This window comes from Condylostylus longicornis, unplaced genomic scaffold, assembly GCF_029603195.1.
Source record: "Condylostylus longicornis isolate FDR11 unplaced genomic scaffold, ASM2960319v2 ptg000013l, whole genome shotgun sequence".
Classification (NCBI taxonomy): domain Eukaryota; kingdom Metazoa; phylum Arthropoda; class Insecta; order Diptera; family Dolichopodidae; genus Condylostylus; species Condylostylus longicornis.
The window spans coordinates 15,384,928-15,407,416 of NW_026577982.1; the positions used below are offsets into that span (position 1 = coordinate 15,384,928).

At 24.6% G+C, this 22,489-nt stretch overlaps 2 protein-coding genes and 1 long non-coding RNA gene across 3 annotated transcripts; all 3 read left to right on the top strand.

Annotated features, from left to right (window-relative positions):
• The first annotated feature begins 1,039 nt into the window (after window positions 1-1,039).
• On the top strand, window positions 1,040-2,934 carry LOC129605607 (uncharacterized). Its single transcript, XR_008696728.1, has 3 exons — window positions 1,040-1,111; window positions 1,195-1,425; window positions 2,441-2,934. It is a non-coding gene; the product is annotated as an uncharacterized LOC129605607 (long non-coding RNA).
• Window positions 2,935-11,627: 8,693 nt separating this feature from the next.
• Window positions 11,628-13,379, top strand: LOC129605568 (uncharacterized). The gene is made up of 3 exons (XM_055515413.1): window positions 11,628-11,880; window positions 12,385-12,623; window positions 12,692-13,379. Exons 1-3 carry the CDS (start codon window positions 11,857-11,859, stop codon window positions 13,074-13,076), a joined length of 648 nt encoding a protein of 215 aa, XP_055371388.1. The 5' UTR covers window positions 11,628-11,856; the 3' UTR covers window positions 13,077-13,379.
• A 1,352-nt stretch (window positions 13,380-14,731) lies between these two features.
• Window positions 14,732-22,426, top strand: LOC129605443 (G2/mitotic-specific cyclin-B3). The gene is made up of 9 exons (XM_055515219.1): window positions 14,732-14,932; window positions 19,540-19,791; window positions 19,852-20,119; window positions 20,205-20,680; window positions 20,820-21,060; window positions 21,127-21,357; window positions 21,449-21,604; window positions 21,674-21,860; window positions 22,009-22,426. Exons 2-9 carry the CDS (start codon window positions 19,709-19,711, stop codon window positions 22,227-22,229), a joined length of 1,863 nt encoding a protein of 620 aa, XP_055371194.1. The 5' UTR covers window positions 14,732-14,932; window positions 19,540-19,708; the 3' UTR covers window positions 22,230-22,426.
• Window positions 22,427-22,489: the final 63 nt, after the last annotated feature.

Here is a 22,489-nt window from a genome sequence, read left to right on the forward strand (position 1 = left end):
TAGTTTTAAAAATTAAAGGCGTGACAGGTATTCAATATTGCTATTGTTATGTCAGTCAACAATTATATCAATTATGAAGTTCCTGAAATTGATTTCTGTGTATAAATCGGTAAATGAATGACAATATATTACTTTTGATAAAGAGATGTATGAAAAATATAAAATATATATACAAAACAACATTACACACACAAATCTACACCAATTTTATTCATAGAAAATTTTAATTAGCGATTTACATAATACATTGCGAAAAATTGTGTGTGTATATAGAAAATAAATATATCCTAAGAATGTCTGTAATAACTCCCATTAATTAAATTAATTTAGAAAAAAAATACAATATTAAAACATATATTTCGCGTGTTTAAACCTAAAAACTACTGCTATAAATTGTAACAGGGAAGGTTATTCTTTATTTAAATATAGTTCTTATTGAAATGTACTTATTCAAGAGAGGGAGGCAAAAATATTTGTGTACGAACATGTATAAGTATTAAAGCATTAATATATGTATTAAGGTTTTCGAACCTATTTAATCACTTTACTTGTAATTAAAAGCTAATAGATAGATAAAAAGAAATAAATTCAAAATGTCCAAGTATTTTTAAAGTAGAATTTTCAAAATTTAATTAAAAAAATATGAAATAAAAAATTTGGAAACGAAAGCGATCAATTTTAAAACCACAAATACCTAAAATATTAAAATGAAGCAAGATGTATCTAAAGAATTTATTAAAAAAAAACCAATTAAATTAAGGAAACAACTAAAACTTTTAAATTATTTCGATTTTACTATCATTATATTGTTATTTTTGTTGTGTACATTTGGACATGATTTGGCATTTCGTTAAGAAGAATAACTTCTTAAAAAACGAAAGTATTACAAAATTTTAAAATTTCCACTCGATTGAAAAACATTTATTATATTGTTAATTTCCGATAAATAATTTCATTTCAAATGCAATCAATTATTCTGCTAATAATTGAGAAAAATATAAAAAAAAAAAAACTCACACTTACAATGTTTACTTAAACTCGCTAATAAGAATAAAAAAAATATTTTAGTTTTAATTGGATCTGACTTCATTCGAATTATTGTTCGTTGGTGGTAATTTAAAATTGCTACTTTATAATTTTCAATGTACAATTAAAAAAAAAATTTTTTTTATTAATTTTTAATTTTTTATATAGAAAAAGTTGAGAAATTTTATTGAATTTATTGAAATCACCAAGAAACACATGAACAATTTGGAAACTATATATGAAATTGGAAACAGAAGAAAATAAAACCGAATAAATTTTATCGGCAACGTGGGAATTTGTTTATTGCTTTGAAAATAAAATAATTAATGAAAAACATATTATAATCGAAAAAAAAACTCTACATATGCAGAAGAAAAGAAAATTTTCAAACAAATAAGGGTAATCTTTACATTCAAAAAGCAGTAAAACCGTGTCATCCAAAATATAGTGAAAAAAGGTTTACTATAGTTGAACTAGAGGATTAATACCAAAGTAAAAGCTAAGTTGTAAAACGACTGCATTGTAATCGCGATTTTTTCATCACGTATAAATTTTTTATTCTACCATATGAATCACAGATACAATGCAGTACTACATTAATTCTGCATTTTTGGTGTCATTGAAACTCGATTTTAATGTGAATTTTTTTTTACAATTAAAATATCACATATTCGACCTTAAACCTAAAAACTGTCTTCTGATTCTAGTTCTTAATTTTAATATAAATTATAAAATATTATCAATGATTTAAGATTCTTTTAATTTTCATGCCGTCGCAGCGAATTTCAGGCCTCAACGTCAAGTTGGCATATTCGCCAATACAATTTTAATTGTTCAGTAAAGTTAATTGCAAATTAGTTTGCATTTCAGGCAGCTTCAATCCAGCAGTTTTAGGTCTTTTTTTTTATTTTCTTACAATGCGATTTAAAATACAATTCTACTACATTTCAATATTCAATTGCCCGAAAATTTGGAAATTTAAAAAGAAAAAAAAAATTGTAATTATTATTTTTGAATTATGACGATTCCGACATTGCAAATTTTAAATAATTGAAAATTATAGTGTTTGAAACTAATGTTATGCTTAATCAAATTCGAAATATTTTTAATAAATAATAATTAGCTATTTAATTTATTATTCAGTTCAATTTACAATAGGAAATTTTGAAATAAACTTTAAAATTTCGTTATAAAAAAATTTTTTTTGCGTGTAATGTTTTGTGTTTTGGGAATGGGAAGGCAAGTATTACAACATAATTATTATGTAATGCAATAGGTACATTCAACATAACTAAAAATTATACTGCAGATTACAAGAAATTTGGATTAGGCAAATATTATCACTTTTAAATTTAATCATTTTTAAATAAATAATTTTTGAAACTCTCTGTTAAAATTGCAATTTTTTTTTTAGGTTCACCAGTCAAATTGGAGCACAGGCTTATTAGAACTTCTCTGAGAAAGACTTCTCTTCTCTGAAAACAATAAACAAAGCTCCAATGTAAAATAGAATGGAATAGTGTAAGAAATAATAACCTTTCGCAATCTAGAAGATAAAATTTTTAACAAATTTAAGAAAGCTTACATGAGGAAAATTTAAATTTTCTTTTGAAATCAATGAAAGAAGAAAAACAACTTTTCATACAACAACTGCAAAATGGAAGAGCAAAGCAGAAATTAATAAGGCAAATTTTTCACCCGGCAATTATTCGATCATAAATCTAGAGCTGAGTTCATAACTGAAGAAATTTTTCTACATTAACACCCGGTCTTTACCAACATTATCTATGTGACTCTTGTATGAAAATATTTTCTTTACTTACTTCTAAAAAATTTGTTATTTACAAAAGGTTTTTTAAATGGAAAATATAGTTCTGTAAGCGTACGCATATCAATTTTTCCTTTCACCTATTTGAATTGACTAGACAATATAATTAATATGAAATATTGATTTGAATTAAAATGCAAAATATAAGTAGGATTGCAAGTTTAAAATATTATAGAAAATTTTAATTTATTGATTCAATATTGAAAACCCACCTCCAAAAAGCTGTAGAGTTACATGTAGGTACACATTTTTTTCAATTTCAATTAAGTCTTTAAAATTGATTATGAATTATTATTTACAATATTAATTTAAATAAACATAAAATAACAAATTTAGCTTTAATATTTAAGAACATTTTAATCATATCAATCAAGATTGTAATTTGTGCGTCTTATAATTTGTCATTATAAGTTATTTTTCACACGAATTTTTTGTATAAGAAAATTAATCTTTATAACAGTGTAAACTCTACCAACAAATCAATCTAATCAAATACTTTCTAATAGGCTATATCCTTAAATTAAATAAAGTTATTAAGACGACTAGAATTCAAAAATCAAAATATTATTTGAATAAAGTCAAAAATCACAATATGAATATAATAAAAATCAAATTTTAATTGGAAAATTTAGGTAGCAAGCTTATATTTACTAATCCTATACTTGCAAAATATTAATGCTATGTAGATCATTATAAAAATCAATAATAAAGTTAAATTAATTAATAATTGATTAAATTGACATTTTATATGACAAGATTTTGATGTTTATTAAAATTTAATACCTTTAATAACAATTTATGTTTGCATACACAAATTACATAATATGAGATTATAATTAACCTAAATTTAATAATTTTAAGTAGACAAGTAAAATTTTTATTAAATTATGATTTCTGTTTCATGCATTTAATTTGCATTCGCACAATTATATAATGTAAAACCTTGTACTGCACTGATTGGATTATTCAACTAAATTACTTTATTGAATTATACTTAATTGTAAATAAAAATTCAAATCAATAAGTAAATATGTGTAACCAACATACATATTTACACCAATAAAATTAAAACTGATACTTCCTACTTCCTATATAAAATGTTTTTTTTTTTAATATCAATTTTACTTGAAATTTTCAACTGATATTTTAATATATAACTAGATGTATAGATAGAAATTCAAAATTTTCAAATGTTATGTGAATTGAATTAATTTTTATTCATGCCGTCTTATAAACTTTTTGGTTAGTATTTAATATGTAATCGTATTTTCTCCTTCCTGTTATTTCCCTTTTTAGCACATTTCCAAATATTTGTAAAAATATCTGCATTTTATATGAATTTTTAAATACAGTGCAAAACAAATGCTAAAATCTACTCTGAACTATCATTACTGTCGTTGAGAAGCTTCAATTTCTAATTTTGCACTAATAACGAAGACAAAATTAAACATGACACTGTATTAATATAAAATGTATCTACATAACATATTAAAAATTCGTCTTAGAATTCTACTACAAATTCTGCCAGTCAGACTCTCCGGTATTCCTATGGTTTTTCATAATATTCTATATCCTGTTTCTATTATATTTGGTAAAATACCTACGACAATTTAAATCACCTAAAAAAAGTAATAAAAGTTAAAAGAACGCGCAATTATTAATTTTAATGAAATTTATCGGTTAAAACGATATAATGATCAGCCAGGCTTAACATTTTGTGTATAGGTAGTATGTAAATAGATTAGTGTTCATCAGATACGATTTAAGTTGGCTCCACATATAAATTCTTTTTTGTATATATGTATGTACTTTAGTTTACAAATATCTTTAAAATGTAATAAATTATAGATCAATATTTTCAATTGCATATGTTTTATTAAAGTGTGTATTTTACGCAAACGATAATGAAATTGCAGAACATAGAAAACATAAACCAATACCTATTTTATAAATGTTTTAATAAACATTAATATCTTACGCCAATATAGTCATTATTTACGCCAATATATTTTAATTTTTAATGTTCAAACAACAAATCAAATTGATTAAAATAATGTAGAGTAAAATTGAAAATTTAGCATAAATATCAAAGATATAATTTTAAGATATAAAATTAAATTACATATTAATGAGTTGGAATAAATTAATTAAATAACAAAAATTTAAATTATTAGTCAAATGTAATATACATATGTACACAGTAAAATCTTTTGCTACTAACGCATGAAGTATAACAAATTTTATATTTATGTGATATTGATGTAGATTTGGTGTGCATTTCTCGCATAAATATATGTGTGTATATGTTTATGGAATAACAAAATGATTAAAATTTTCACCTTGCTATATAAACATTTTGATAGATATATAGACAAATATATGGGATACGGCCGCAATTAATTTTTTTATTTTTAATTCAAACAGATTTTAATCTAACAGATATGCCAATAAAATGATCGTATATTATACTTCCGCATTATATCTTGTTTAATTACATCGAATGCAATTTGTTTTGACGCCCATTTAGATCCATTTTATGGACACTAGATAACATAGATTTTATACAGAACTTATAATAAATTTAGTTTTAGTTTAGAATTTGATAAAAACTATATTATTTTTCACAATATTTACTAATAATATCTATACAATGTTCATTAAATATTATAATTATTGTAAATAATAATTTAAATACATAATTATTTTGGAAATTTACCTACTTATTTCATAATGAATATGTCTTTAAAGAATTTATAAAACAACAGCCGATTAAAAATGGATATAAAATGAAATGTTACTCAAGGATGACAAGATTTAATGCCAAATTAAACTATAATATGTAAAATGTGTAACCGGTTATATCATTATGCTTCTGCGCTCCTCTTAAACTAACTCTAGTTAATTTATTACGTATTGGCATATAGTATGGTTTGTTATCACTTACTTTATTAATAACGTGAAAATTTCTAATTTTCCATGCTGATTTTGCTTATTTCTTACATTTTATATTTTATTCTGTAAGAAAAGCTTCCGACGGTATCAAATTTTTAAAATAAATGACATTTGATATGCCATTTTTTCAAACTATAATTTAAGTGATTCTACAAGTGAAAGACAAATGCCATGAAAATAAATCAAATTGTTATTGATATGCCATGCTCAATAACAGAAAATAGTATTTTAAGAGGCTTATAGTATTTGTCAACGTTTATATGTTACGTTCATTATTATTTTTAAAATTAATAACCTAATAATAATCTTAATAGGATTAATTCGATGTATCATTTAATTGTTAAGTATGGGCCGTGTTTTTATTTTACATAATTGTACATACATTTATAAATATGTACTTTCCAAAAGAAGAAAAAATCAATCTTAAAATACTTATTTTTATTGCTACCACTATTACACATAATCAATTAGTTGATCACTCATTTTGAAGATGTTTACAAGTGGCACAACGTCATGTTTACTATATTTTAGCAATTAAAAGCTCATAAAAAAGAAAAATTCAACAAAAAAATTTTATAAAAGAAAACAAAAGAATATATTGATTTCAGTTAAACTTAGTTTTTTATTATAAATTTAATAGTTTTGTTATGATTCGCTTTTCGGTACTTCTGTATGAACACGCATATTTTTTTTTATCATTTATTGTTTGTTTATTTGCTCAGTTTTTGTAACTTCCCTGTCAAGTTTTATTTTTTCAAACTTATTATCTAACAGCAGCGTATTTTATTTTTTATTGGAAGTCCCCGGTAAATGAAAAAATTAAAAAAAAAATTAAAAGGCAAATTTGGCTATGAATTAAAAAAGGAAATTAACTCTTATAGAATTTAGCTCATAGTTAAAAAGTAGTCATAACTCAACGTCAACATGTCAAAAAATTAAAAGAAAAGATACGCAATTTCTTCTTTGAGTGTTTGTGTTTTTCAACTGTTATACTATTGTTTTGTTTGTAACATCTTTTCTTCCCTAAAAATTAAATCATAGAGTTATACATAACTATAATTGTTGTGATGTTTATTTCAAAATATAATTATTTACTTTCTCCAAATAATTAAAGCCTGATAATAAAATTACGAAATCTCATTTTGATTTATTTCGGGTTAAAATCTTAGCAACTAAGTTGTAACTGACGCAAAAATGACTTGATAGTGTATATAGATATATTTATGATGCAACTATAGCCAGAGTCAACTCAAACTCAATAAATAATGTAATATAAAATGCAAAATGACTAAAATTAATTTGAAGAGAAAAATGTCAAAGTCAAAACATAAGATTTATGTTTTCAGATAAATTTTTTGATTCCGATTTTATATGCCAAAGTAGTTTTATCATATCACTGTTATCTATTTATGCCAAACATTTTCTTGTGTACATAATTTGAAAGTATAATGTGTGTATGTGATATTTTATTAATTGTTAGCACTTTTTGCAAATGTTTTTGCAATATAAAACATTTTTCACAATAGCAAATTTTACAAAACCAAACTTTTTAAAAGAGTATAAAATTTATTTAAATTTTAAATTACACAACGCGTAATAAATAAGGGTCACAATTAGGTGAAAAATAGCCAAGCAAAAAGTTAACTTTTTTTAAATTTATTTAATTTTATCAAATTTTTTGCTAATTTTTCTTAATTGATTTTGAAAAATTCAATGTTTTTTATCGGTCTCTGTTTCTCACTTTTTCCTCTGTTAATTTACATTTTTTCTTAACTGTGGAAAAAAAATTAAAATGTTTGTTTTAAATCGCTTAATTGTTTAAAAAATCAAAAGAAAATTAATTGTGAAAAAATTTGTAATGATGTTAAAATTGTAGCTTACAATTTCTATTCTTAAAGATACAAATTCCTATACTCATATTTTCTTTCTCTAAGTTTCAAATGTTCCATTGATATTGAGTCACCATGGCAGCTTGAATCCTTCGGAATTAGTTTATACATATTTTAAGTTATTTGATTTAATAATTTTTTTTTAATTCCATTAAGTATTTTGATATTGTTGTCATAATATGGATTCTGATAAACTATTTCATGAGCTCAAGATGCAAAAAAATTCGAAAATTAAAAAAAAAAGTTTTTAATACAATTATTGTTGAATTAAGTTTTAAAAAAAAATTGATTTGGCCAACTTAAAAAAAGATCTTAGTACAATAGCATCAGCTCACTCCCAAATCAGTAGGTCTTAGTACACTAATTTATATCATAAACTAGTGTTTACAAAATTAAATAATAATATTTCTTAACATGTTTTCAAGATTTTTTACAATTAATTCGTTTTACTATTTCAAGTGACGCATGTACGATCATTTATGTAACAACAAATAATTAATTTCCGTTTACACAATCAAAAATGCGATCAAATGAATTTAAGTGGGTTGCGATTTTAAATTAAATTTTAAATAACATTTAACTAAATAGATTTTATTACACCATAAACCAATTTATAACATAAAAGTGTACTCAAATTAATCTGCAAATAAAAATAAATTAAACGATTATCAATGGGAAGACACAATTTAAACATTTACAATTCTTTTAACACTAAATAATCATTTAAATTTATGTTGAATTTACTGAAAAAATACTGAATATTAGTTTAAAATCCAATTACAATGAATATTGTGTGTATATTCATTCACATTTTTAATCTTAAGGAAGAAAGATTGATCATCTATTTTTATTTTCGCTTTATTTCGCTGTTGAGCATGTATGCATGTTTATGAAAAAAATCCTGTAAGCGTTTTCTTCAATACATTTCTTTTATTTTCTTTCTACCGATTCATTTAAAAGAGATCAAGATTTTGTAATAAAAATTTTATTAAATACCAAATGACTTTAACAAAACGCTTATACTATGTAACAAGATTTTTTTCCACTTTATAGTAGTGATATATTGTTGTATTCGGAGAAATAATATTGATTTGGTAATTTTTTTTTTGGGCGATCTATAAAAAAAATTGCACCTTATTTAATTATTTTAAATAATTTTGTCTTACAATATTGTTATTCCATTGGTATAAAACGTTGTATGAGTTTTATTAATTAAGTAACACAACAATAGTAATAATACCAATAATAGTAGTTGCTAATTAAATCTAGTATCTACTACACTATCTTTTTAATAGTTATTATTTAACTCTTATATTTAATATATATATATAGTGTTGAACTCAAAGTATAATAGCATCGACTAAAGTACATCGAACACATAGTATTAATAATTTAATTAGATTAGATTTATTGCTATTTATTTCCAAAATTCTTATTATATGTAATTGTTTAAAATTCTATTGGTATTAAGAAAAACGTCTTCTTTATTGTAGGCTTTCTTATTTTAATTTTACACTGAAATTTAAAATAGAAAAATACACATATTATAGCGTTTGTTCTTGCGGTTTTACTTTGCATTCAGGATTATCCGGGAAAATAGAGAATTTTGCTTGGATATTTTACCAATACATATATGTATGTATATGCAATTTTATATTCAAAATTTTTATTTAAAAAAAATTTATTAAGCAATTAAAAAATTTGTCTTTACTATCTTTTTAACAAAATAATTTATTGTAATAGAGATTGCAAAGGAAAACAAAAGTATAATCGTATAGAAAACTCTTTGAAACTCTGCATTTAATTTCTTTTTTCTACCTATTTTTACTATGTTATTTATTAGAAGCAATATTTTATAATAGTTGATGTACAGGTGTTAAAAATTATTTTAAAAAGAAGCTAAAATTTTTACATACATATATACATATGAATTTATATGAATGTATATTTTAATTACACTTCGCTTTATTTATTTCAGAAAGACTGACAAATTAACTTTTCATCGGCTTTTCGTATGCTATAATAGTTATAAATATATTATATTATACAAGCACAAGTGTATACCAAATTTATATATATATAAACTTTGGACTATATAAGCGAAGCGATGAAATCGTGGGGATCATATTAATTAAAATGTAGGATGTAGGTAATAATTAGGTGGAGATTAATTGAGCTTCAAAGATGTTTTAATTAGATTACAGGTAATTTATTACAAGATATTTTGTCAAAAGCAAAAATAAGTTTAATATACAAGTTAATTATAAAAATGTAAGTAATTAGGTGATGCAGTTAATTAACAAATTGTAACAATTTATTAGAAGTTTATAATTTCAATTATGCAAGTGCTATGATTAAATATATTGAAAAAATATAAATTTTTGAATTAATATTAAAAATATATTGAATTTGTTGTATTTTGAATTTTATAACAGTTATAGGATATCATAAAAATATAGGAGATATCATCTTTTACACTGTAATACACATGATTTAAATGGAGAAATTCAAGAATTATGTAATAATTAAGTTTTAGAATTGTCCTAATTAATTTACTTCGAAAAAATTAATTTAATAATAATTATCACTTGCAATCAGTTTTACACATATTTATTCGTGCCTATATACATACGTGTGTTCTCCGTGAGAATAAGTCTAGTGAAGATAGTTTAAAATTTAAAGAAAATTTTACTAGAGTATTGTTCTTGTAAGTTAAGATGTTTAACAAGAAGTTTAGATCTTCTCCAATGTAATTTTTGCTAAAATAATAAAATACAAAAATAAAGTCTATAATGAAGTGATGTGATTTATCGACCTACATTTCCTTTTCACCAATCCATCATCACAACTGGTGACTGTGAACATATTATGTAGAATCAGTAAAATACTTATGGATGTCCGATAAATATATGGTACATGGTGATGGTTATTGGACACTTAATCTAAATTGAATTGTAAAAAATAAAAAGTTTTTAGTAAAGATTGCTTGAATTCAATAGGTGTCTAGTATAAAATTTGAAAAGAGAAAACAATATTGTAATTTCTCACAAAAAGAAAAAAAAAATAAACCAGACGGAAAAGTTGAGAAAACTATAAATAGGTGATAAACGTCAAATTTCAAGATATTTATCAAATATAAACAAAAATTTTTATGTTATACGAAAAACTGAAAATTTCGATTTGTATAATTTTTGTATATAAATTATAGCGCTAAATAACGTTTGAAGCCCTCTATTAACGGTTAGGAAAAAAATTGAACTGCTTGAATTGCTTTCCCTATCTATTCATAGAGGGCTTAAAATGGAGTTATTAAAAAATGGAGTTATTAATAAAATATTTATGGAGTTTACATAATGTTGTAATTGTTATGTTGATTCCCTTTCGCTTTATTTTTCGTTTCTTTGCAAATTTAATTAGAAACTAAAATCTAAAAATAAAACAAAAAAAAAAATTTCACCTTAGTTAAAAAATTTCTGCACTAAGATAAAACTAAAACAGATATTTCTGCAAATGAAAAATCATGTTTGCAAAAAATAACAAAACAAACGGTTGACGGTCGCCCCTCAAAAAAAACCATTTTGACTCTTTAAAAACAAGGGTGCTGAATGATTGGTATTTTTGTGGGAAGTGACCGTCAGACGTTAATCATTTCATTAAACACCATTTAGTTTATTAAAGTCATGACCGTCAATCAACCAAATTGTAGGTTACAGTAGATGAGGAACTTAAAAAAACGTAAACACTTATTAGCCCGGTTGTCAAAAAATTAGTAATTTTGTGACAATGTCCCAAATGTCATTTCAGAAATTAAAGTTCCAATCGCAAATATTATTGTTTTGCATATTTGTATTTATGTTTTTGTATTCTCGAATAAAAAACATAATAATATAAAAATTTATTAACCAAATATGGTTAGAACAGAGTTAAATGGAATAATTTCTTAAGCTTTTATAAAACATTTAGTTTAATTAGTTTTTAGTATTTATTAGCTTACAAATAAAAAAAAGGAAAACAATTTTCGGTCGAATTTTATACGCATATTTTTTATACAATTTACATATTAAATATTTTAAATGGAAAAATATTTTCGTTTCAAATAAGACTTATAAAAATAATGCAAATCAAAGTTAACAATAGTTTTTGAAGAAGAAAGGAACCAATATGAGCAAACCAAGATATAAAAATGTAAGTATATTTTTGAACTTGAGGCTTTTCAGAAATGCGTATTAGGAAAACACTAAAGGACCTATGATTGCATTTATAATAATTATTTTTTACTTTTTTCAACTTGTTTTGGTTTCTACTAATTTGGTTATACTGATATAATTCCATCATAATATTATGGAGTCTTTTCCTTAAAATATATAAATATGATGAAAAACATTATAATAATTTCTCTAATAACTATAGGCATATTTAAACGAATATAGATAATATGTATAGCCACTTACCTACTTGTTGCAACGCAATATGATTCTAATTGATATAAATAAATGAACTCAAATAAATAGGTATAACCTATTTGCAAATCACTAACATGTATTGTAAAACATACATACATGTATATTAATGTATAAAATAAAATTTGATTCAAATATATAATTTATAATGTGTAGGTAGAATTGCAAAATAATAAACTATTTTTCCCATTGTAACAAGTATTGAAATCTAAAACAAAAATTTTTATAGAAAAAAGAACTCCAAGAAAATATGGAAGATACTCCTGCAAATGGCCATTTAAGTGCATCCACTTGTATAACGCATTTAATTTTAGCAGGAACTTCAGCTTGGACATTAAAATACTGTAATGCGGAGTACCCATTTTCATTTGCCTCATATATTATGCTTTTTGGTCACTCATTAATTGGCGCAGCTTACTATGGACATCCACAACCATGTGATTCAGTTAGAAAAATTTGCAAAATTAGGTAAGAATATACATAATACGTACACGTCCTTAAAAAAACGAATAATACATACATAATTGTTTTTTAAGCACAATTTTAGTTGAATCTTGCTCTGTACCTTTTTTGACTTCACAACTTTTATTATTAAAAAATGGTTACGGAAATATGCCTAATTTGTTATGTATACCAGCATTAACAGCAGCAATACCAATAGTATGGAGTTTTTTCAAGGGAGACAGTTTTCATATAATGATAGATATTATTGTGGGATTTAATTTATGTGTCTTACTTTATTTGGCGGTGCAATATGATAGTCCTTGGGCATATGGACTTTTTACATTGGGAGTGCTCAATCAATATGTTTTTAGTCAGATATGCGAGAAATATGAAGTGCCAAGGATGGATTTAATTGCAGTCGGTTTGACTTTCTTTTGTATATTTAGTATAAATACACTGTACGACGCAATTATATAATAGAAAATGTTTTGCTAAGTTTGATTCTAGTTATTAGTTTTAAAAAAAAACTTCTGTGCAATATATACAAACATTTAAACGTGTTCTAAGTAAACCCAGTAATATGTCAGTAATCTCAAACTACATCAAATATTTTGACTTAAAATTTATAATTTTGTTTTTATATACTTATACATATTAGCATTATTATACAAATGTAAAATATTTATTATAATGTACAGTGGTACAATTAATAAGTCCATATTTATTCAATTTTGTATGTATTTTAATTGATGGACAGTAAAAATTATCTCAAAATTTACAGAAAACGCAAATAATTTTATATATAAAAAAATATTGATAAAATTATTTTATAAAAACTATGAATTTATATATATACACTAAATATAAACTGCATTTTTACAAAAAAAAGGACTTGTTTCTTCTGAACTCTGCTAAGCGAGGAATTACTGTATTTAAAATCAAATTTTTAAAATTCACAATATTGTAATCATAAATAATGACACATCCATACAATTGACGGTTACTTTCTACAAAGATTGACAGACACTTCCCACAACATTATTTACGATTACAAACTTTCCACAAAAATGCCATTCAGCCATCAAAATTGAATGGGCTGAATGGTATTTTTGTGGGAAGTGAAGATAAATCAAAATTATAATCATCTTCAGCAAGTTTATTCTTCGATTCCGTTTTGGAATTTACTTTTCGTTTTAACGACAAATACTAACACTATGTAAACAAGCTCATTGACAGTTTAGAAATTTGATTGAATCGGTAGAGTATGTTGCCATATGATTCGAATACGTGCTATTCTAGTTCTAAAATGTTTTTAATATTTTGCTTTTAAAATCTTTAGATGCCGAAGATTAGTACGCAGATACATTACAGATGCAGAGTCGGTTGTTATGTATAAAGGTTTCATTTATAAGAACTTATATTTCTAATATGTCAAATTTCTTAAAGCTATTACTGCATATCTATGTATATTTATATTTATAATTACAAATCAATTACACAATTACGTCCTCTTTAGCATTCAGGAACTGATCGTCCATCCTGTTATTTTACTTGACAAATGAGGAGAAAGTGATTAACTATTATATATTTCTATAATGTAATTTTCATGTAAGAAGAATTATTCGGTATTACGTATCTCATTTTTTTCTAAAATGTATTCACTTTTATTCTCTTGTTTTTGAAAGTGAGATGTTCAGTCGATAATTTGAGAAAAAATACAAAAATCAAATTGAAAAACTTGGTAATCTTATTGGAAAAATTAAATATCCATTAAAATTTTGATTTGAAAGTGAATAAAACGCGAGTAAAAAGGCAGATACATAATTAAGCTGTAAGTTAGTCGTGTTCTTTTCGATTAATGCAAAAAGTAATATTTTCTCGATTTAGGTTTAAATTTTAAATCTAATTTTTTGTTCATTTCGGCGGGAGAATATCAATTCCCGTTCAATATAGTTACCATGTAAAAAAATTAAAAAATTTTATTTAACGTGTTAGAAAATTCAATTAAAAAAATTGTGACACAAGTTGCGACATAATTGGCAATGCTATTTAATAATCGATTTTAAATATCCAAACAACATCAATTTTGAACTTTCAAATACATACTTTAAATCCAAATTTTAGACGAACGAACGAAAACGAACGACTAATTTTTGTTTTTAACTGTAAATAATAGCCATAATTAATTTATTAGAACAAAATTTGTATTAATTTTAGGAAAATAAAATTAAAAAATAAAATATTAATTGAAAAATAGAAAGTTTTTGTGCTTTGTGTGTTAACATTCCAAAAGGAAAAATGTGGTGATGCAAGGATAATAAATTTTTTCAAAGGTAAGAAGCTACTCAAACTTTAGATGTACAGTGATTTTTAAAGGATTTGCTAAGCAAGTTTCATAAAATATGGCGTGTTTTCATAAATAAATGAAATTAATTTTAAAAATTTTTACATTATAAAGATAAGAAATTTCAAATACATATGTAATACAAATGTAAATGTAAAGGAAATGCACAAATCAACATGAATAAAAATTTGGCTACTAAATCGTGTACCTGATCAAATTTTAAAAACGCACATATAAAACCTTCAGTTTAGATTATGTAGGTATTAAAGGCGTGTTTGGTGTTCAAATTAAACTGAACTTGCAGATATTAAATTTTCGATGTTATTTTCCGGTTTTTGTAATAGAAAAGCTTACGCGGAATCAAAAGGATATATCCTAGTATAAAACTTACCTACTTACAAAAGCATAATTTGGTTAAGAAGTATGGGTTTTGGAAAATAAAACTTTTGTCACTAAACTTGTAAAATATTTTGGAGATATTTTCAAATTCATTAATCCCAATAGAATTACAATGAAATTAAAGGAATAAGATTTCCGAATGTTTTCCCTAAATTACACGTTGCCGTGAAGTGTGTTGATTGTAATATGTGTAGGTACGTGATTACGCGCATTTGAATTGCGCAATAGCTTAAGTACAGAATTGTTAGTGCTCCAAAATATTTTTTTAAATAATTTATAGTACTGAAATAAAAAGGCGCGATTTTAAATGGTACTGCATGTGTATACCTATGTATATGTATGTATATTACATACTACCCATTTTGGTATAAACCCTTTAAATATCTATTTTAATATTAAGAAATAAAGAAAAAATGCATATACATCCTCCCAATACCGGTCTATTTCTCTAAGTTAGGTACTTTTTCTCTTATATGCCAATTTTTCTGATTTAAACTGTTTTTCCAACTTGTTTAACTATTTTATAAGCAAATAACTTATTTTTTTGTTCAAAAAATTTTCATAACTAAATTTTAGAGAATTTTATATCTAAACTTCTTAATTTTATTAAGATCATATATATTTTTTCACTATATGTATGCATATGTATATATATAAAGAAAAATTGCTAAAAAAAATCGTTGAAGTTCTTCAACCTTTCCAGTCTATTCAGTTTATGATCCGCAAACTAATTTTTCAAATTAAGAACAATTTTTATTTAGTTGTACTGAACAATAGGTACGATCGTATGCAATATGTATGTAGATATGCTCATATCTCGACATACAGTATGTGTATGTAGTGTATGTATTAAGTATTTTCCTTAAAGAATAAAGAGAGAAAAAAAAACGATTGAACAGCTGCCTTATTTTTCACCTTAAAATTTTAAAGACGAACAATGAAGCAGTTAAAATAAAAAGAACAACAATATAAAATTTAAGTGTATAATATCAACCTATGTACCTACTAATATATAAAAAAAAAAAAAAATGTGAGAATTAGTACTTGCAAATATTTTTTTTTTCTTGTAACAAGTAAAGACTTAAAGTTTATAATGTAGCCGAACCAATTTAGCAAAAGTATTATGTGTACCCATATGTTATGTAGAGGGCTACAGCTCTCAGAAGTCTGTATTTACTGCACACAAATCGCTTTTTAAAATGAGAAATGTTGTTTTACTGAAAAGTGTGTTACCAGTACGAGTTCCAAATATGATTGTGCGACATGTTATTGAAAATGTTTACGAAATCCCTGCAACATTTTTTGACATCTGTTTCCAAAGTTCCTAGATAGGTCTTAAAAAAATTTTTTTTTTTAACAGCTTAATACGTTTACAAAACGTAAAAGTTGTAAAGTTTGAGTTAGGATGAAGTTAACATAAAATTCGCCGGTAATCAAAATTCATAAAACGAAAATTAAACTTGTTTCTTTTACAAATGTAAGCAAGAAGATTTCGAATGGTAATCTCACCTTGTAAACGCATACGTAGTCGCATTCTCTAAATAAATAATAACGCTATGCCCAAAGGCTTATGTTTGGATTTACAATTATAAGCCAAATATCAGGGCTAAACCTGATATGGATATGTTAAATACATTGCAAACCTGAACCTTATTCTTTTTTAATTAAATTTCACCTAAATAAAAAGTTTTAGTTTTTATTTATTTCAGAAATTCAATAATAATTTAACAAAAAATTTTGTGTACTTTGATTTCTTTAAAATTCTTGAATAAACTTAACTTTCTATTTATATGTATAACAAATTGTGTGACTTTAATAAGCGTATACAAAATAGTAAACAAAATTCTTTAAAAAACTTTTCAATTTTTATCAAAATGCAAGACAAGTTTAAGTACCTACTAATGAAAAAGGTAATAATAGATAGGACAGTAAAATTAGATTATAAAAAAATATGTGTACATTTGTTATACTTATTTTAATTTAAATTAAAGTCTTCACGCCGTCGGGCTTTTATAAATATAAATTCAATTTAATAATAGATTGAAGTTCGAAAATCTTGAAATTGAAACTCAGCATTAAAATTTTTGTTTGCACTAAATAATTCAAATTTTTTTAATAAATTTTAAATGAAAACATTAAGTATTTTAAAGACTATTGAATCTTTAGTCACTATGTTGAGAATTTCCCAGACTATAAAACTTAAAATTTTAAAAGTTAATTAAATTGATATTTCTTTCCACTATAGGGATATATTTTACCTGAAATTCACCTCTATGACACACTCGTAGGGCTTATATTATAAATTACAAGTATAACATTTTGTTCATTGATTTTGAAATATTCAAAAAAAATTGTCTGTTGAAATTCCAATGCTCTTGTATTTAAATTGTATTTGTGTCAAAATTTACGAAAACAGGCATAGTAGAGCAAAAGAAAATCATCCTAGAAAAATCTTCCCGTTCTTTATCTATTTCTTCCACCTATCCTGACTTAATGCGAACAACAAATAGGGAAAAAAACGTAGGTAGGTAGGTTTTTTTTTGTCATTTCTTAGTTAATATGTTTGTATGTACATAAATTTCCCCCAAAAAATATTTTTAAAATGAATTTAATAAAATCTATTTTCCATTTATTTTTTTGAAAAGGATTTATAAATGTGGAAACGTAAATTTTTATGTAGTTTTGTAAGTTAAGAAAAAAAAGAAGGGTATTTTTAAGGATACGAATAACAAAAATGAATTTAATGGAACAATAAGCAAATAGTTTCTTTTTTTTTTGTTGAGTTTAGAGATGCCAAGTGTATCAGATGTATGAGTCGTGTCAATTCAGAACTTTCGTCCACAACAAAAATCGTTTTTATTTATTTATTTTGTTTTTCATTTTATTTTACATTTTATTTAAAACTGTATAAAATCAAATATTACAAATTTCTAAAATAACAACACATGTATCAAATAGAAACGAATAAATTAACTATAAGGTCTTTCTGTTTTTTATTAGTGTGAAATTAAGTGTGTTTTTGAACTTGTTAATGTTATTCAATATTCTATTGGCGAGTTCATATTTCCTGTAATTATAGTTCTATGAATGGCAACTACAAAAAGGTCAGGAGAACGAGAGCTAACATTAGATGAATTGAATTACTCGGTTATTAAAAATATCGGGAAAGATCGAAAAAGATCCTATGAGTTGAAAAATGAATATCAAGTCTTCTCATCAATATTATCCCAAAAATTATGTTTCCGAATTATGGCTTATATTAAATCATCTAAATCACGAACGAAGTTCTATTGTCTTATTTACATATTATTAAAAAAAAATCCAATTACTAAAACTACCAAAATTTTTGCATTGCAATTTAAATTTTTAAGAATATCTGGTAACCTTTCTATTCCAAAAAGGAAGAAAAATTTACCCAAGATTTATTATTTATTTTTATTTATTTCTTGTTTATTGTTTAATAAAAAAAAACTTCTGTGCATGGAATGTCCCTTTTTTACCTTTAGAAGGTATTTGGAAGTTTAAGAAATCAAAATGTTATAAAAAAGGACGACCTAAAATGTTAACTACTATTTTGTTTTTTTTATGCTTTTTCTTCTGAAATTTAAGAATTACATCAAAAATACTTTTTGCTCTTAGTCAGTCATCTGTCGATCAGATTTGGCGGTCATGTTATCTTAATTTTATTCGGAACGTTAATATTTTTTAAAAAATATTGATAAGTTTTAGGGGGAAAATAAAAATAATATAGTTTACACGCTTATATTAATTAAAAGAAAAAATCAATGAATTTGATTATGAAGTTTATTTTTAAAAATTAAATATTGTTATTGCTTATTATTTGTTAGTCATGTATTATTGTTGGATTAAGTTTTTAATAAATTCGTAAGTTAATTTATTGATCGAATTGGTTTATTTTAAAAAAAAAAAATCAAAACACAAAATTAAAAAGGAATGGTTCGTTGAAAATAATGTAAGTAAGTGGGACGGAACCTTAAATTTAATTCTAGCATTGATTCTTTGTTTCAAATAAATTGTGTTGTACATTAAAATTAAAAAATTCGAAGCATGCCTATCTCAATTTTAATTTTCATAAATTTATACATAAATTTGTCTTCTCTGATTGTAATTAATTTTATTTTAAATTTTTAAAAATTTCGAAAAAATCTTATATTTTGTTATACAATTTTTATTTAGTACTTGTAGATTTCATAACTAAACTACAGGCATATATGTCTGTTTATTCCAACATTTTGCAATAATATTCTTGAAAGACAGAGGGGCTTTGAAATCTAGTCGCTATAACCAATAAACACGCTCCTGCTGTTTAAAAAAAGAGGAAAAAATATCATTTGAAACTAAATAAATGGCGCCAACAAGAAGTGGAAGAAGTTCTGTTGTGAATACATCTTCCTTACCACAACTAGCAAGGAAAACCATTACTTCCGGGTAAGAATAAAAACTGTTGCATTGAAAAAGAAAGAATGTTCATGTCGTTTTCTTTTCAAGTGTTGCATTTGTTCCTAAAGCACAAAATTCTCAAGAAAACCTAGATCAAATTACAACTCGCTCTAAGAGGAGGGCTGATTTAAGCCCATTGAAAAATGATAAAATTAAACGGTCTGCATTGGGAAATTTAACTAATAATGTTATTAATTTACACTTGGATGATGATAAAACTCACAAGAAATCAAAAGCATCTGCATCACAGGATTCTGGAAAAACAACAATAATCGAAAATGATAACAAAGCTCTAGGTGTTATTCTTAAAACCAAGGTAGGGAATTCTTTATTTTCAATATTTTTAGTTGAAAATTATATAAGGTTCCATTTAGATATATAATTTTTTGCCATGCTTACAGAGCGAAAATGCAATCTTAACTCATACACAACAACAACAGCAAGTGAAGAAAACCGGAATAGTATTACGAAGTAACAAAGTTGTTACTAGAGCTGCCAAAATAAAAGAAAATACTATTACTTCTACTAGTAGTAAATCGTCTGTTGTACCACTTTCAGCCATACATAACCAATTGAAGAAACAATCAGATTACAATACTAAAGCCAAAGAATGTTTCGAATATGCTCAAAAGCAACAGCAGCAAGAGCATCATAAAAAAGGGCAACATGTAAAAGAAATTTCGGTAAAAAGTTCTGTTCATTTGGAAGATCAAAAGCAGCACAATCAGAAACAACCACAGTATTTAAAAAATGTCAACATTCCACCGCCAAAATATGCACCTAGCAGAAGAGTTTCTTTAGATGCAAAAACACGAAGAATATCAAATGAATTTGAAAAGACTGAAGATACGTTGTATATGTCGGCTTTAGAAGAATTGTAAGTTTCAATTGTGTGATTAAATTTTGTTAACTCTTTGATATTTGATATATGGTGATTAAAAATATGATTTTGAGATAGTTATAAGTACACTATTAAAGTAATGCAAAAAATTTTTTTTCTTATATTCAAATTAAAGCCCGTTATCGGGAGAATCTGTGTCACGGTTATCATTAGAATCCAAACGAAAATCTTTAATTGACAAACAAATTGATAATGATAAAAAAAGTAAAAATCGTATTTTAACACCCTCTCCATTAAAACAAGCAGAACATGAGGTACCCGAAGGAGTAATAGATTTCGATAAAGAAAATTGGGACGATCCATTTGCAGTGTCTCATTATGCAATGGATATTTTCAACTATATGAAAAGAAGAGAAGTACTGAAACTTCAAATCATTAAAGAAATACTCCAAATTATTTATGAAATTTTATTTATTTTATAGGCATTCTTTCCAATTGATGATTACATGGAAAGGCAAACACATATAACTAAGTGGATGCGTTCATTGCTCGTTGACTGGATGGTTGAAGTACAAGAGACGTTCGAACTAAACCATGAAACTGTCTATCTAGCTGTAAAATTAGTTGATCTCTATTTAACCAAAGTAATCGTTCAGAAAGATAAGTTACAACTATTAGGGGCAGCATCATTATTCATTGCAAGTAAATTTGATGTAAGTTCGCTGCATTTATTATTTGTAATTACTTTATGTTTTATATGCGTAAAACTTGTAACTTTTTTAATTTACAAAAAAAAAACAAAAGGAGAGAACCCCGCCACTTGTTGATGATTTCTTATATATTTGCGATGGAGCGTATTTGCATAAAGAACTGATTAGAATGGAGATGAGTGTCTTAAAAACAATTGATTTTGATTTAAGTATACCACTGTCATATAGATTCCTCAGACGATATGCAAGAGTTAGTATAAATTTTATTTTATTCGAATATTTTTGAACTGAAATTAAATGTTTCTTTTTAATTTTATAGACTTCCAAAATAGCAATGCCTACCTTAACTTTAGCTAGATACATTTTAGAGTTCTCATTAATGGACTACACAACCGTTAGCTTAAGTGATTCGCAATTAGCATGTGCCGCTCTATTTATGGCATTGAAAATGAAAAATAGTGAATGTAAAGAATCACCATGGACAAAAACATTGGAATATTATTCAGGTAATAAGTTATGATTTTTGAAATTTTAAAATTTACAAAACTACAAAAAATTGTTTTGAATATAAAATTAATGTTATGAATTGTTCCTTTATTATCATGTTAGTTTTTCTTTCTTTTCAAAAAAATAAACTGCCTTTTATTTCAACAGGCTATAAAGTCGCAGATTTTGGTTACATAATACCAATTTTAAATGCTGGCTTGAACCGTAAACCTAAGGATGCAATAAAAACTATTCGTAATAAATATTCACATAAGATATTCTTTGAAGTTTCTAAAATTCCATTACTTACAAATGAGAAACTATTTGAAAATACAGGATTACTTGGTGAAGAGCAAAATATCAGCGAAATTGATAATTTAAAATTGTAGAGGTTCATATTGATGTATTCAGAAAATTTTAAATTATTTGAAAAACGACACGCTTTAAAAATTAAATAATAAAATAAAAATTTGAAATGCAAGACGGAATTAAAATGATAGTATTAAGAATTTTAATGATTAAGTACATACAAACATTGATGCAAAAAAAAAAAAAATTGAAATGAAAACAAAAACAAATTAGTCCTTTTGTGAAACTCTAATTTAAAATTGTAATTCCAGTATTAGATCAATATAGAAAAAAATCTACT

What these genes read in the sequence shown, in the direction of transcription:
- LOC129605568 (XM_055515413.1), top strand. Translation starts at nt 11,857, where the DNA reads ATGAGCAAACCAAGATATAAAAAT. An exon ending in GCAAACCAAGATATAAAAAT is followed by an intron (nt 11,881 to 12,384) that starts GTAAGTATATTT and finishes AAATTTTTATAG; the next exon opens with AAAAAAGAACTCCAAGAAAA. An exon ending in AGAAAAATTTGCAAAATTAG is followed by an intron (nt 12,624 to 12,691) that starts GTAAGAATATAC and finishes TTGTTTTTTAAG; the next exon opens with CACAATTTTAGTTGAATCTT.
- LOC129605443 (XM_055515219.1), top strand. Translation starts at nt 19,709, where the DNA reads ATGGCGCCAACAAGAAGTGGAAGAAGTTCTGTTGTGAATACATCTTCC. An exon ending in GTGTTATTCTTAAAACCAAG is followed by an intron (nt 20,120 to 20,204) that starts GTAGGGAATTCT and finishes CCATGCTTACAG; the next exon opens with AGCGAAAATGCAATCTTAAC. An exon ending in ATGTCGGCTTTAGAAGAATT is followed by an intron (nt 20,681 to 20,819) that starts GTAAGTTTCAAT and finishes TTCAAATTAAAG; the next exon opens with CCCGTTATCGGGAGAATCTG.